General features: G+C 35.3%; 1 protein-coding gene across 19 annotated transcripts in view; it reads left to right on the forward strand.

Moving 5' to 3' along the window:
* Kdm6a (lysine demethylase 6A) overlaps positions 1 to 13,436 on the forward strand; it is a 142,307-nt gene that overhangs the window by 93,543 nt on the left and 35,328 nt on the right. For 4 of the 19 annotated variants that reach the window (XM_038316933.1, XM_038316935.1, XM_038316934.1 and 1 more), the window contains exons 11-18: positions 1,943 to 2,041; positions 2,139 to 2,358; positions 2,906 to 3,040; positions 3,492 to 3,647; positions 4,198 to 4,293; positions 5,484 to 5,585; positions 6,475 to 6,870; positions 10,947 to 11,725. In XM_038316933.1, coding sequence (XP_038172861.1) covers positions 1,943 to 2,041; positions 2,139 to 2,358; positions 2,906 to 3,040; positions 3,492 to 3,647; positions 4,198 to 4,293; positions 5,484 to 5,585; positions 6,475 to 6,870; positions 10,947 to 11,725 — 1,983 coding nt within the window. The remainder of the gene's footprint in view (positions 1 to 1,942; positions 2,042 to 2,138; positions 2,359 to 2,905; positions 3,041 to 3,491; positions 3,648 to 4,197; positions 4,294 to 5,483; positions 5,586 to 6,474; positions 6,871 to 10,946; positions 11,726 to 13,436) is intronic. The other 15 variants (XM_038316939.1, XM_038316941.1, XM_038316946.1 and 12 more) reach the window with 6 other exon arrangements.

A 13,436-nucleotide genomic window follows, 5' to 3' on the forward strand; every position in this document is an offset into this window, starting at 1 on the left:
ATAGCAATTCTTTAGGCATGTTTTTACTAGATGTCCTCTGTTCTTATAGATTTTCTTCATATAGATAAATTTCAAAGGTAGATTTCTATAGAGCTATTTTAAATTTCAATGTTTTCACATAGGTTTTCCATCCTAATTGCCTCATCTTTTTATTCATCATATTCTCCAATCAACTTCATTTCCTTTTGTGACAAAAATCATATTCTTCCCTTTCCTTCTTTCTTTTTCTTCTCTTTTGAGAGAGAGGGTTCCTGGGCCTAGTGTAAACTAGACAAGCTCTCTACTGCTAATGAGCTATACCTCTAGCTTCTCCCTTTCACTGTTTAATCAGATTTTGCAACTAAGTTGTGGCCACACTTAAGTGGTTATGTACTAATCAATTATGAAGTCTGTTCCACTCTTTATTTTCCCCTCCCTTCTTTTGTTCTTTCTGCTTCCATTCCTTTCATCTCGGCTTTGACATGTTCCAAACCAGTGAATGTAATTATCCTCTTGACTGTACATAATTTTCCTTTCAGTCTATACTATACTTGCTGGCAGATTAATGTTCTTGCAAAGTGCTTTTGTCACAGCCACTCCCATTGTTAGGAAAATAGATTTTGGGGTTTTTTGGGGGGGTGTCTGAAAGTGTGTGTGTGTTTGTGTGTGTGTGTGTGTGTGTGTGTGTGTGTGCGCGCGCGCGCGCGTGTTTTTAGACAAATACATCAGGATTTGTCCATGTAGTTCAAATCTATTTGAAATATCTTCTTTCATCCCCTGTATCTGATTCAGTGGTTCATACACTTTTCAAGGAGTAATTAGGAGGATAGAAATAGTCTTTAAGCAAGTAAAGATTTTCAGATTTACTTTTTCTTTTGATTACTCTTAACCAGTGTTGTCTCAACATAAGCAAATAATAAGACAAATACTAGCTTACTGGAAAGCTATCTTTTTTCTCTTATTTACTTGCTGGCAGTTAGGAATTTCTGCTCTAAATATTTATCTATAAATGTTCACGTTCTTTACTCTCACTTAATCACTCTTTAATTTTCCAAATTTTACATGAATTGTAATTTCTTCTTAAAATGTCTGTGTTAGCCATTTGGTGTGGCATTATGATATTTATAGTGCCTTCAATCCTCATCTAAATTACAAACTTCTTAGGGGTGGTGAAGCAAAACTTTAATTCCAATATTCAGAAGGCAGAGGCAGGTAAACCTCTTTGAGTTGTAGCCAAGGCTACAAACCAAGACCCAGGGTGGGGCAGAATAAAAGGAAAGAACAAAAGAAAAGTAATTAAATTGTATGCTCCTTGAATGCAAAATCTAGGGTTTTTGTTTATTTTTTCTTATAGCACCAAACATAATTTCTACTTTTATAGTTTCAGTAATGCTTTGCATCCTTTAGATACATCCGCAGTAAGGAAATGACAAACATTGAAACCTCAATCTTCTATTGCTGTCTTTCCTAGTCATGAAATACTATATACTATATAGCTTATGATACTTAGAGATTAACCATTACATTCATATTTTTATAAATTAAAGAACATTTGTCTTTTGTTATTTAAAACATTTATTAGCTCTTACTAAAACTGTGGTTTTGGTTTTTTGAACTCTGTATTCTGACTGAAAAACTAGAGGTCAAGATAAAACAGAGTGTGGAGGGGCTGTGCTTAACCTTCAGTTTTATAATACTGAAGTGATAAGGCCTATACTCATTTTAATAGACTATATCAATGCAGTATACTTTAGCATGCTTAAGGAAACTATAATGCAGTTTTGAATTTCTAGTTACTGTGTATATTGCAATTTCCTTGTACATATATACCCATGTACCTAGATATATTAGCATAATACATTTAAAAATTGTTGATTTGGTATATAACCCTTTTTAAACAAATGTAATTTGTTTTGGTATTCATGGAATTTTCTTACATCCCACCCTTCCCTCTTCCTCTCAGGTGCTATTCAAGTATTGGGAAAGTTCAGGATGCCTTTATATCTTACAGGCAGTCTATTGATAAATCAGAAGCAAGTGCAGATACATGGTGTTCAATAGGGTAAGACTGCATCACATAATGCACTTTGCAATAAAAATCATGCTATGAAACCAGTTTTTCTTAGTTGACTTATTTTTTTCTTAATTTCTCTTTTTAGTGTGCTCTATCAACAACAAAATCAGCCTATGGATGCTTTACAGGCCTATATTTGTGCTGTACAATTAGACCATGGCCATGCTGCAGCCTGGATGGATCTAGGCACTCTCTATGAATCCTGCAACCAGCCTCAGGATGCTATTAAATGCTATTTAAATGCAACTAGAAGCAAAAATTGTAGTAATACCTCTGCACTTGCAGCACGGATTAAATATTTACAGGTAAAAATTTTAAATACATTTTTTTTAAAGCCCCATATTTTCCCAGAACACTCAGGCAGGAATAGGGTGGCTGGAAATTTTGTCTAGTTGTCTTTGGATGTCTAAAATCTGTTTCCATATTTTGTAAACATACCATAGCTTTGCAGTACTGTTTTATTTTCCATTTTAAGTGAGTTAAGCAATATTTTTTAAAAATGCTCTTTTGCACTTTGATGCATATTAATTTACTTAAGTTTTTTTTTTCAGTGTACTGTCTACATTTTTAAGTTGTCATAGCATTTTAAAGAAAAGAACACAAACACTGTCTTGCACTCTTGCTTCAAATTTCATGAGAAGACAGCTAATGAGAACCCTGGAAACAGCATAGCTATATTTTGATTTTCACAAAGGTTTATGGTAACCCTCTTTATACTTAGTATCTTTCTAAAGCCCCAAGTTTAGAATCGATTTTCTTTTAAAAACAATTAGCACTTAGGAAGATTTAGTGGACTTAACTCTTACTCAAGTAGGCTTGTGTTAAATTTGCTTTTTACATAATTTTTCCTAGGCTCAGTTGTGTAACCTTCCACAAGGTAGTCTACAGAATAAAACTAAATTACTTCCTAGTATTGAGGAGGCATGGAGCCTACCAATCCCCGCAGAGCTTACCTCCAGGCAGGGTGCCATGAACACAGCACAGCAGGTGAGAAGTTGGGTTATGTTCTGCAGGTGCCCAGCTTTAAGGGTTCTTTTCAATCTGTAGTAGTCAAGCTTATTTTAAGTAAGCATAGAAGGCTTTTATTAATGAATAATAGCCTTTTCATTTAAGTGCTAAGGGAATCTAGATCAAAATAAAATTCCCTCTGGTATGGGATGAAATTTGGGGGTACCAACTTAGAACCTTTGTGCATTTTCATGATTTTGCAAGATTTCTCAAAATAATGCTGCAGTAGTTTATTTAATTTTTAAAAGATTTTCAAAGGAAGGTACACATTCCTCCATTGATGATGATTCATTGATTTTTGACCTTAAGTAATTGCAATCAGAGATGTCCACATAACTTTGAAAAGTATGCAGCTTGTGAGTTTTATAATTTGAAGGAATGAAGTAAGAATATATAGCACCTATTTTTGTCTTCCTTCTGTGATTCTTAGGCATGTAAACCTCATCATCCAAATACTGAACCTGTATTAGGCCTCAGTCAAACACCAATTTCACAGCAGTCTTTGCCACTACACATGATTCCTCCTAGCCAAGTAGATGACCTGTCCAGTCCTGCCAAGAGGAAAAGAACATCTAGTCCAACAAAGGTATATGTCCTAGAGAAATAGAAAATCCCAGTCAAAAAGAGGAGCTCCAACTGCCCTCTAATTGTGCAGTTTAAACATTTCCTGTCCTTTACTTTAAATCTGTGGACATCACAATAGTAAAGGGTTTGAGTTTTCCCATCCCAAAGTCTTAGAATCATATTAAATAAAGTAGGGATAAATTTGCATCCATCAAATCATTTTATCCATTTCCCTGCCGTTAAGGTATCAGCACACTTTTCATCATCACTTTTGCCAACATTGAACTATGTTTAATAATGAACCTAGTGGATAGTGTGGAAGTATATAGGCTAGTCATTTGGGCTATAGTTTAGGGGTGGGCTTTTTGGAGGGTGGCTTATTACAGAATTAACATTTTAAAAAATGTTATGGCTATCAAGTTTAATGTGCATGTAAATTATTTTTAATGAATGTAATAATATTTTTATATGTAAATATTCTAATTCAAAATCTTTTGGCCTTCACTAATTAATGTTAACCTGTTGTCTTAACCAACTAGTCTTTAATGTTTCTTTTTATCAATTTTCCTCAGAATTCTTCTGATAATTGGAGTGGTGGCCATGCTGTGCCCCATCCTCCTGTACAGCAACAAGGTCATTCATGGTGTTTGACACCACAGAAATTACAGGTGTGTAAAACATGTTTTTAAGAAAAGTTATGTGGCAGAAATAGTGAACTTCTTAGAAATTCTTAAAGTTGAATGAAGTGATTACACATTTACCAGAATAATGAAGATAATTCAATTTTGTTTCCTGTTTGTTTCTAGTTTGTTTCTCTTTTGGGAACAGGCAATGCATTCATATACATAAAGCATGAATATAGATTATGTAGGATAAAGTCTTCTTTTAGCTTCTACTCTAACCCACTGACAACTTCTTTACCTCAGCCCCCCCCCCCCCACCCCCGCCGCCCCGGAAGTTTTCTGGCATTACTTGTTTCTTAGCCTGTTTTTGCAGAGGTGTGTTGTGTATTTACAAGTTATTTAACTTAAACCTGTGGTCCAAAAATATTATGATTCTGGCATTAATAATAACCATAAACCACAAAAATAATGATGCCAACATGTGTAGAATAACAAAGAGAAGACACACAGTGCTTTCTCTGTGAGAGCAAGTAAAAGTTCTTTATTTAATAAGAGAAAAATAGCGAAAATAATCCTATGCTTAGGTAGCTAAGTTCGGTGGTAAAGATTGCATTCTTACCTGAAGTTGTGAATGAAGAAACATTTATACTAGTTTTACTGTCACACTTAATACTGCACAAGCTATCCCCACAGTGTGCAGTGGTGTTAGGACTGAAAAGGCATTAAACTCTAAGTTTAGCTTTTCTATGGTTTTTTTTTTTTTTTTTTGAATCCACTGGGGTCTTAAAAATGAACAGCTCCTATTTCTTTATATAGATACAACACTATTGCTTAGTTGATCACTAGATTTAGACATTCAGAATGTCTTCAAACTTTTCATGTTCTATTCAATGTTTTTTGGAGCATTTTATCTTATAAACTTGAAGTGTTTTCTTCATGAACACTGAAAATTACTGTGTTAATAAAATTTCATGTCCATCTCTTACAACGATCACATTATAATAAACCATATTCAGATGAATGCTTAGTTCTTACTTTGGTTTCTTGAACTTTTTAAAAAAACTTTTGAACTTTTTAAAAAAAGATTGGAATTAGATTATTGTTGATCAGAAATCAGTGTCCAACCTGATAGTGGTTCTGCGTTTTTCTAATTAGTTCAGATAAAGGTTTCACAGATTTGTTAGCTTGTTTATAAGATATGTCTTTAATTATATTCTTCCTTTTTTTCCCCCTAGCACTTGGAACAGCTTCGTGCAAATAGAAATAATTTAAACCCAGCACAGAAACTAATGCTGGAACAGCTGGAAAGTCAGTTTGTCTTAATGCAGCAACACCAAGTGTGTATAGCATTTTCCCTCTAAAATTTGATAGAATTTTATGTACTTTTATTGAGTATAGCATCATTTCCGAACTCACCCATACTCATGTCTACTTATATTTGGTACAATTTTGTGGTCTATGCTTCTTAAAATTCTAGGTAATGGAGTTTTTAAGAAAAGAACATCTACTGATTTAATTTTAAGCTTTTTTATTATTTAATTCCATGGTATTTTATTTATGTTCTTTAGTACTTAGTAAAATATACTAAACCTAGTTTAGGTTTTATATGTCTTCCTTAGCTTTTTTTAATTAACTTTTCATTTATTTTATAATTCTTTAGAGGATCTGTCATAGTATAGATTCTCTGTCTTTATTATTATTATTGTTGTTGTTGTTTACTCAAGGTTGAACCCAGGGCCTTGTACATGTTAAAGGAGCTACCACTACTGCTAAGTTACAATACCCTCCTGTGTCCTGCGCCCGCTTCCCCCCAACACATATAGATAAGGTCTAAGTTGCCTGAGTTGACCTTGAAGTTTAGATCCTTTTGCCTCAGCCTTCTAAATAGCTGGGGTTTTATTTTAGGCCTGCTCCACTAGACCCACCTTAGAATAAAAATCTGATGTTCCTTGGAAGAAGAATGAATTTCAGAGTTTGCCATAGATTTTAGCTGCGCTTATTTTTTTTGTCATTACTAACAAGATGTTTCCTTAACATGAAACATTTCTGCTTTTCCTAGGAAGCTTACATATAGTTTTTGTTTTTGAAGTCGATGGTTTTTAACCTAGAGAAATGAAGTGTTGAGATCAGATCAGAGCCTATGATTATTCATCTTTACATTCTGAGTCTCTTCCCCCTCCTTACTATACAGACTGTATTTATTTGCTTTTTATTTGTTCCCTGCAGATGAGACAAACAGGAGTTGCACAGGTACGGCCTACTGGAATTTCTAATGGGCCAACAGTTGACTCATCACTGCCTACAAACTCGGTCTCTGGCCAACAGTCACAGCTTGCTCTGACCAGAATGCCTAGCGTCTCTCAGTCTGTAGTCCGTCCAACCTGTCCTGGGCAGTCTTTGGCCAATGGACCCTTTTCTGCAGGCCATGTTCCCTGTAGCACACCAAGAACGCTGGGAAGTACAGACACTATTTTGATAGGCAATAATCACATAACAGGAAGTGGAAGTAATGGAAACGTGCCTTACCTGCAGCGAAACGCACCCACTCTACCTCATAACCGCACAAACCTGACCAGCAGCACAGAGGAGCCGTGGAAAAACCAACTAACTAACTCCACTCAGGTAATAAAAAGACTAATTGCTTTCCTTGACTTCTCATATAATAATTTGTCTTTATTTGGTTTGTGCATGTTAAGTGTTTGAGGAACTATTTTTATATGAATTATTTAGTTCTACACTGTTGTTGCTGTGTTTCAATTCAGTTTATATGTATATATTTTCTTTCCTTGATAACATTTCCATAGATGGAAATAATTGGAAAATTTACTAGTAAAGAAGAAAATAAATTGCATAACCTCCCAATCCACTTCTAATTTATAGTGGCCTCATAAACAAAATGCCTATTTTTGTAGTAGTAGATCGTGATCAACATCTGGGTATAGAAAGAATGAGTATGAGAAGAGAATAAAATGACAAAATGGAGTATGAGAAAGAAAAGTCTAATTTTAAGCTATCTTGATAAGCAAGAATAATTGAGACTGGGTAAAATTACAGAATGTGGGAACTGATTGGTAAAAGAATTCAAGATTGAACCATAAGGTCCTTTTGTAATTTGCCAGACAGAAAATTGAAGAACTGTGAAGACTAGAATAAAGGATTGAGCTGTGAGGTATTGGGCATTGAGGAGAATATGAGCCATATCTTATATTTCAAGAAGGTATTGATCAAAGTATATCATAAAGGATGTTAGATTCGTGTCTTAGTCAGTGAAGATGCATTGTGACCTTGACAATTTTTATAAAAGAAAGCATTTAATTGGGACTTGCTTACAGTTTCAGAATCCATTATCCTCATGGTAGGGAGCATGGCAGCCCACAGATAGACATGGTAGCTGAGAAGAGTTCTACATCTAGATCTGAAGGCAGCAAGAAGAGAGAGAGCTGCTGAGCCTGGCTTCTGTTCTTGAAACCTCAGAGCTCACCCTCAGTGGCACAGTTTCTCCAACAAGGCCACCCCTATCCCAACAAGGCCTCACCTCCTAATTCTTTTAATCTTAAATTTTGTCATGCCTTGGTGACTAATTTTGAATTTATGAGCCTATGGAGGCCATTCTTATTCAAACCACCACAATCCAGTAAGGTGATCATTTGAGGTGACATTCCTGGAGTTGGGAAATTAATAAATGCAACCAAAATCCATACCATAACCTATGTTGTACATTTCCTTCTGTTTCTTTCTAGTAGCCTGGTGCTAAGGGTGATGTTTGTTTGTTGCAGTTTTAAAGAGTAGAATAAAAATAAGCAAATACTGTGTTATACCAGATGAGTTACAAGGTCTGTCTGACTCTATACAGAGATGATTTGGGAACTTTTGAATAGGAGCAATTTCAGTGGATTGTTGTAAATGAAACGTAATTGTGTGAAAAAGTTAAAGGGCAGATAAAAACTGGAGGTGTCAGATACGGATAGTTCCCACAGGACATTTATAACCATGTAGGCTATGCACATAAGGGAGTGTTGGGGCAGCTGGCCCAATCCCTGCGTTCAGGGGCGTGGCTGCCCCAGGGAAGTAGGATACCCTTAAATAGGATCGGGGCGCCGGAAGGAGCCCCGTTTGCTCTCCCCCGCGTACCTTCTGCTCCGCTGGACCCTTGGTTCTGTGAGTTCCCTTATTTCCCCTTGTATTAAAACTGATTTTTTATAAAGGACTATTGTGGTTATTCCCTAACCCCTATAACCGCCGGTACCGCCGGTACTTGCCGGTACATTTGCCGGTACAAGGGAGGAGGTAGCTAAAGGAGAAATAGAATTCAGATTTTGGTTTTGTTCATATTTTAAATTAAAATGCAAAATAGCAGTGAAAGCTAATGGGAAACATTCAGTAGAGAGTTTGACAAAATAGAGGAAAGAATTGTTAGATGACAGGGTATGTTTTGGGAATTTGGTATCTTTAAACATTAAAAGATTGTTAAGGATAACGTGAGACTTCTGTTAAAAAAAATGCCTAAAGTATAATTGGCAGTTACGTAAATTGGAGCCTTTGTTATGGTTATAAAGTATAGTTTTCTTATTTTTCTTCCCCTCTACATCTCAGGCTTGCTCAATTGCTGAAATTTTCAAAAATACTCGATCTTATTTTAGAAATCTGGTAAACATTAAAATAAAATAAATTCTAACTGATTGTGGTGACTCATGCCTCTCTAATCCTAACCTGAAATCCAGGAGGCTGATGTAGGAGAAACTCAAGTTCAGGATATCCTTGCCTATGACATAGCCATCTCTGTTGCTTTATAATACTGCAGCTGGAGAGCTTGAGCCTCTAATGTTAGTATGATAGATTCTAATTAGGCAGGCTTTAAAAAATTCATTATATAAACATTTTCTGAAATTGTAACTTAAAATGCCTTGATGTACAGAGAGATGATTAAATATTCTTGTCACGTTTGCACTTTATAATAGTGTATTTGTTGAGAAGCCTCTGACAATTTTTTTTTTTTTTTTTTTTGGTTTTTCGAGACAGGGTTTCTCTGTAGCTTTAGAGCCTGTCCTGGAGCTAGCTCTTGTAGACCAGGCTGGTCTCGAACTCACAGAGATCCGCCTGCCTCTGCCTCCCGAGTGCTGGGATTAAAGGCGTGCGCCACCACCGCCCGGCCTCTGACAAATATTAATTAGAATTTTGGTTCACCTAAGACTTTCTTGAATAGGTTAGTTATTGAAATATTTGTAACTTTTTTTAATGAGAATTTTCCCATATAACTTAAAGGTTTTAACCTTTTTGTTTTGTTTTGCCTTTTTGTTAGACAAGATGTCATGTACTCCAGCTTAGGCTGCCCTCCAGCTATCTGGGGATGACTGAACACTTGATCATCCTGTGTCTCCCTCCTGTGTACTGGGACTAAAAATGTTGGCTTCCACACTCAGCTCTGTGATTCATCTTTTAACTGATTATTACTGAACTTGTAGTTGCTTACTTGATAATCTAATTATACTCTTCAATATACTGAACTATATTCAACTTGTAATGTTACTGGGTTTTGTTTTGTGTTTTGGTAAAGTTCTCTAATACAAACATTACATTTTCATTTTTTAAGATGATTTCAGGGTTACGGTTGTTTATTTTTACTAGGGATTGAATTTACTATTTAATGTATCAATAGTTAGCTAATTTTTATTCCTTGATAGCTTATTATTGTCAGGTTAAATGTTACCTGTCAAAAAAGCTCTCAACTCTGCTATTAAAGTCATTCTCAAGTCACAATATAGTCCTAATTTCTTTGTTCAGTTACTAGGGATGTAAGATGAAATATGTACTTATAATTGAATGAGTCCCACACATACTGTTTTTATCTGAAATTGTAACAATTTTGAAACTATGAAATTATTGGTTCCTAATTCCAGTGTTAATCGTGTGGCTGAAAAATTAGCATTTCCATTTAATTTTTTTGTCAGTAAAATAAAATGAAAATTGTGATACTGGGGACAATTTTCAGGTAGAAATTAGACATCTTAATCTCATTTATCTTATAAGATAAAAATTCCACTAGATGTATTAGGTGATCTTTTTCTGTACTTAACACTTTTATTAACTCTAGTATACTACCCTGGCAGATATTTCCCAAAGGGTTTAACAAAGTTGAAAATTGCAGCTTATCTCTAAGTAATTGGCTTAGACGTATGATTTAAAAAAAAAATACATAGGTATACATAGGTTGACTGGGTAAAAACTTTTTAATAGTGTCTTTAAACTATTTTAGTAGCTTTGCTCTAGAGGATAGGTGCTTTAACATTAGTAACAATAGAGAGGACTATATTTACAGTAACTTTAAATATATAGTAACTTTGAAGCCAAAATAAATTTGCTTTCTATAGAATTAATCTCTTAATAAATAGATCACAGTTGGTTTGTCATATTTCTAGTTTAATTATTAATGATATTATATGTCTGTCCATGTTTGATCTTAGGAATGAAAGTACATGTTTTAAAACTTAAGTTAGTGTTCCTAGTGCTTTCTGTAAACTAATGTATGCCATACTAATTAGGGAAATTCTCTTTGCTAACTGTAAGTACTTTTTTGATAACTTTAGGAACTGTCAAATTATACAGATATTTTTTCTTAGTGACTTTTATATATAATACTTAGAATTCTGTGTATGCTCTGAGGTTAACAGAAAATTTAAACCGTCTGTTTTTCTTTTTAGGGGCTTCACAAAGGTCAGAGTTCACATTTGGCAGGTCCTAATGATGAACGACCTCTCTCTTCCACTGGGCCTTCCCAGCATCTCCAGGCAGCTGGCTCTGGTATTCAGAATCAGAATGGACATCCCACCCTGCCTAGCAATTCAGTAACACAGGGGGCTGCTCTCAATCACCTCTCCTCTCACACTGCTACCTCAGGTGGACAACAAGGCATTACCTTAACCAAAGAGAGCAAGCCTTCAGGAAACACATTGACCGTGCCTGAAACAAGCAGGCATACTGGAGAGACACCTAACAGCACTGCCGGTGTTGAGGGACTTCCTAATCATGTCCATCAGGTGATGGCAGATGCTGTTTGCAGTCCTAGCCATGGAGATTCTAAGTCACCAGGTTTACTAAGTTCAGACAATCCTCAGCTCTCTGCCTTGTTGATGGGAAAAGCTAATAACAATGTAGGTCCTGGAACCTGTGACAAAGTCAATAGCATCCACCCTACTGTCCATACAAAGACTGATAATTCTGTTGCCTCTTCACCATCTTCAGCCATTTCCACAGCAACACCTTCTCCTAAATCCACCGAGCAGACAACCACAAACAGTGTTACCAGCCTTAACAGCCCTCACAGTGGGCTGCACACAATTAATGGAGAAGGAATGGAAGAATCTCAAAGCCCCATTAAAACAGATCTGCTTCTAGTTAGCCACAAACCTAGTCCTCAGATCATACCATCAATGTCTGTGTCCATATATCCCAGCTCAGCAGAAGTTCTGAAAGCTTGCAGGTTAGTGTGGGATAAGTTAATCACAGAGTGAAAATGTTTGACAATTTACCTGATCAAGATCTGGGAAATAAAAGATAATGTAATCAGTCATCCAAAGTAAAAGTTTGGAAGGTTGGTAATGTTTGAATGAAACTTCTGTAACTTAATCTGAGAGGGTGTGTCTGAACGTGCTATTACTGCCCTCTACTGGTTACTACAGTTGCTGGTTTCAGTGTTATTGTCTGCTCTGGGGATGGAAATGAAACTCAGTTAAATCACGTTTGACCAAAAAACAAGGCCTTGAAGAGCCTATTGTTTATTTTAGTTTTGAACAGGGTCCATTAAATATTAGACTAGAAATCTAATCAGCAATCAGGTTAGTCTCTGTTTTATACTACATATGACTCTAGAAGAAGTTATAAAGGAAATAGAAAGAAGTAAGGGACAATAGAGATATAGGGCAGCCTGTTAGCCATTCATGAAAGGAAAAGCATATTCATGTTAGTTTTGGAAGGCTAAACCTTCAAACTTAGAGGAAAATTAGTCTCCTAAAGGGGGAAAAGGTACTCATCATCAAAGGATCAGTCTGATTGGCTAACACCATCTTTCTGTAGTATTTGGAAATAGAGATTCTTAATGGTCTTTTCATTGTGCATGGCACGTTTGTTTAAGTTTTCTCCCTGACTTGTATTTGTCATCCCCTGTGTATAAATAAATCTTGAATGTTAACACTGTTTGGAATAATCACAAGGAATTCTGCATACTTTTCTAATACACTAAATTTTAAGTTGAGGCAGTGATACAGGTTTTTAAAGGGTCTTCATTTGGTTGCAAGTTTAATCAAAAAACAGAAAATAAGCATTCTGTAAATAGAAAATATAAGCATTGAGTCTGTTGACATTGGCCACTTAATATAACAATTTTATTTTAAAATTTGAAACAATTCCCATTTAACTGCCAGTACTAGTGTGTCTTATTTATTATCTAAAAGTGTCGTTATCTTTTCTGCTGTTTAGATTGTTTTATTATACTGTATCCTGGATCTACCATTAAGTGTTTGTCACTAGTGAATTGTTTATATAAAATTGAATTTCAATTTGTAGAACTTGCTGCTTATGGGTAACTTATGGGGAAGAATTAGTTTAAAGTAAATTTGCTACTCATTGGTAACTTATTGGGAAGAATTTCGTTTAAAATAAATTTTAATTAATCTTAATTTATCACTTTAATTGTGACACTGGAACTTTAATATACTAAAGTTTTTTTAAAAATATTTGAGTTGAAGTGTTTAAATGTCTTCTGGCCTGTGTTTTATCATGCATTGATTGTCATTATTTTCTGTCAATTTTTTTAACTATCAGGTGATTACTTTTACACTGATAAGTTTAAGCAGAAATTATGTCTATTTCTTATTATTTTCTTTGTTTAGGCCACCTTGCTGGTATCATTTTCCTGAGTGGCCTACAACATGACAACTACTGTCACTAATCTTAACTGTTTTTGATGGGGAGGTGGGGGTAGGGGAGACATGAGCAGGCTCTCTCTAGCCTTGAACTCTCTGAGACCAGGATGCCTTGCCTCTGCCACCTAAGTGCTGGAATTAAAGGTGTGCTGCTTCACCACACTTGACTAGTCCTAATTTAATGTGATTTTTTTTTCATGTCAGTGTTTAACACATTAGATCTCTAAATTAAAAAAAAAAAATTAAATCATGTAGTAGGGTTCCTGAACA

The sequence above is a fragment of the Arvicola amphibius genome, chromosome X (genome assembly GCF_903992535.2).
Source record: "Arvicola amphibius chromosome X, mArvAmp1.2, whole genome shotgun sequence".
Taxonomy (NCBI): domain Eukaryota; kingdom Metazoa; phylum Chordata; class Mammalia; order Rodentia; family Cricetidae; genus Arvicola; species Arvicola amphibius.